At 41.0% G+C, this 2,796-nt stretch overlaps 1 protein-coding gene across 1 annotated transcript; it reads right to left on the reverse strand.

Annotated features, from left to right (window-relative positions):
- Positions 1–317: 317 nt before the first annotated feature.
- LOC117933456 (flavonoid 3'-monooxygenase CYP75B137-like) lies at positions 318–2,589 on the reverse strand. Its single transcript, XM_034854823.1, has 2 exons — positions 1,594–2,589; positions 318–1,031 (listed from the first exon to the last, which is right to left on the reverse strand). Exons 1-2 carry the CDS (start codon positions 2,581–2,583, stop codon positions 384–386), a joined length of 1,638 nt encoding a protein of 545 aa, XP_034710714.1. The 5' UTR covers positions 2,584–2,589; the 3' UTR covers positions 318–383.
- Between the last annotated feature and the right edge of the window lie 207 nt (positions 2,590–2,796).

Below are 2,796 nucleotides of genomic sequence, written 5' to 3' on the forward strand. Positions count from 1 at the left end.
AACATCTTAATTGAAATAAGTAGGGGGAAAGGAAAGTTCATTGATTTAGGTTAATTACTTTATAATGGGGCTTATAGATCATAGATTTAGAGCACGGGGCTATGAATGGCTCTGTCAGAAATAGGGATGGTAATAGCTTTTTTGGGATATCCGTTCATCCTAGCTAGCCAATAGGGTGAGGTTAATTTCAGAGAAACTTGTACGAGCTAGAGACAGGTTTGGAAAAATTTGTTAAAACCCGGATTGGATTCTGGTTTGGATATTGCTCTCTCTCTCTCTCTCTCTCTCTCTCTCTCTCTCTCTCTCTCTCTCTCTAGTTATGAGAGTAGAAACAAACTTTTATTAGAGAAATTCCGAAGTACATTACATATGCCCTAACATAGTTAAAATATTCTTTCACTTGGATCATAATGGCCTAAATTGGACAATCTTGCAGTTGGAATGGCGAGAAGTGGCTCACTTTTCTTCAAAACGATTCCAAACCTCTCCTCCAATTCAACGCTTGTCCTCCCATCAGGTAATTTCCAATCAAAGGAATGTAAAAGAGAAGCCAAAACATATAGCAACATCTTTTCAGCTAGAGGCAAGCCAGCACAAATCCTCCTCCCTGACCCAAATGGCATAAAGTTGAAATTGTTGCCTTTGTAGTCGGCACTAGCAGCATCTTCCAAGAACCTCTCTGGTATAAACTCCAATGGATGCTCCCAGGCCTCGGGGTTTCTTTGCATTGCCCATGCATTGAAGAGTATCCGCGAGCCCTTTGGGATAGTGTACCCGGAAATGATGCAAGACGTACTAGGAGAGTGTGGGACTAGGAGGGGCAACGGGGGATGCAAACGGAGGGCTTCCTTTATGACTGCATCCAAGTAGGGCAGTTGGAAGAGATGAGACTCTTCTACAATGTTTTCATTTCCTACTACTTTTTCCAATTCTTCTTGGGCTTTTTGCATTGTCTGTGGGTGTTGAAGCAGTTCTGCCATTGCCCACTCCACTGTGGTGGACGATGTGTCTGTTGCGCCAACGACTATGTCCTAATAACACAAAATTAAGTTGAGTTAAAATACTAAGCACCCATATGACATTGGGCATTTGCCCAAGTGATAATGTGCAAAAATGATGTCCAATGCTTAAGTACATGGCAGATGGTCAATTATATTGAGTGCCAAGTTCATGAATTCATCCCCATTAAAAGAATAATTCTAGCTAGGTTCAGAAGAACTCGTTCTTTAACAGAACCCACCTTCACCAGTATTAATACTTTAAGAAGTGAATGCAGCGACTTATACAATATGAATTAATTGATATAATTTTGTCAATGCAGCGACTTATACTTTAAGAAAGGCTTAATGAATGAACATTTGGGAGAGTGGACAATTTTGTATAGAATAAAAAATCATTTGCCAGATCGAATAACCTAACCATGGCGTTTGAAAGATCTGAGCCAGTTCATGGTTTTCATCAGCAGATGTTTGAATGATTCTTTTTGTTTTTTTGGTGGCAGCAAAGCTGAAAATGATTTTTCTTAGAAATATTTTCGTGACTCAAAACGAATCCTTTTCCCATATGTTGAGTTTTTAAGGAATAGTAATATACCATGAACAAAGCCTTGAGTTGGGTGATGGAGACCGAGGTTTTATCATCTCCTTGATGCATCAGCTCCAACATAAACTGCAGGAAGTCCTTGCTTTCCTTGCTCTTGTTCTTGCCTCCTCCATCAGCTCCATCCAATTGTGTCCTCTGAGCAATCAGGGATTCGAAAATCCTATCAAACCACAAAACAAGCTTTTTCGCCCTTGATTCAATTCCCTGGAGATCAAACCATGCAAGAGCAGGAAAAAGATCAGAAATATTAGGTTTTCCCATCAATCCAACCATCTCCAGAATGACTCGTCTAAACTCCATTCCAATTCGACTCCTATCCTCACCATGAAGTGTTCCACCCCATAACATGCTTGTTACAACATTTAATACAGTTAGAAACATTTGATCCCCCATATTAATTGGTGTCCCCACCTTTCCATACACGTCCCTCACCATTTCTTGCACCTCTCTTCTCCTAAGTGCAGAACAAGCATCAAGGCTTGCGCTGCTCATCATTTCTTGGACAAAAACTTTGCGTAGTTTACGCCATTCGGGGCTATAATGACTCCAGGCTATGTCCTGCCCCCCATATGTGAAGGCTAATACAGCAATAGGTACATCACGGTTAGCAAAAATCACATCGTGATCTTTGAGAATTTCTTTGGCCACGGAAGACGAGCTTATCACAATGCAAGTCTTGCTGCCTAGCTGAAGCTTGAAAATGGGACCATAGAGTTGTGACAACTTGGAGAAGTACCGATGAAGATCAGGCTCAATGAAGAGAAGGTTTCCCAGAAACGGCAAGCCTCTTGGGCCGGGTGGCAAGGGTGGGAGGCCTCTACTTGCTTTCTTGATGAGCCAGGCATACCAAGAAATGGCAATTGCTGCAGTCGAAAGGGCGGCCACTACTCGAAAAATGGTGTTTTCAGTGAGTCCATCCCACCACCACGACCAGCCTTCAGAGACTAAGTTCACAAGGTTCCTGAGAAGAACTGCAATCATGTTTGCTGAAGAATAGAGCTTGGGAAGAAGTAAAATAGAGGCTCTATATATCATTGAGCTTGGATTATTCCTTTTTGCGATTCTTGTAAGTTGATGGCCTAACAAGGACAATTATTGTATAAACACAAGCAACTCGCGTACTTACGAGAATTGATACAAATAAATAAAAAAGGAGGTTATTTTTTAAAACTTAATACTTATTATTTAATGATT

Source organism: Vitis riparia, chromosome 16 (assembly GCF_004353265.1).
Source record: "Vitis riparia cultivar Riparia Gloire de Montpellier isolate 1030 chromosome 16, EGFV_Vit.rip_1.0, whole genome shotgun sequence".
Classification (NCBI taxonomy): Eukaryota; Viridiplantae; Streptophyta; class Magnoliopsida; order Vitales; family Vitaceae; genus Vitis; species Vitis riparia.

What these genes read in the sequence shown, in the direction of transcription:
- LOC117933456 (XM_034854823.1), bottom strand. Translation starts at nt 2,583, where the DNA reads ATGATTGCAGTTCTTCTCAGGAACCTTGTGAACTTAGTCTCTGAAGGC. An exon ending in AACTCAAGGCTTTGTTCATG is followed by an intron (nt 1,032 to 1,593) that starts GTATATTACTAT and finishes TTGTGTTATTAG; the next exon opens with GACATAGTCGTTGGCGCAAC.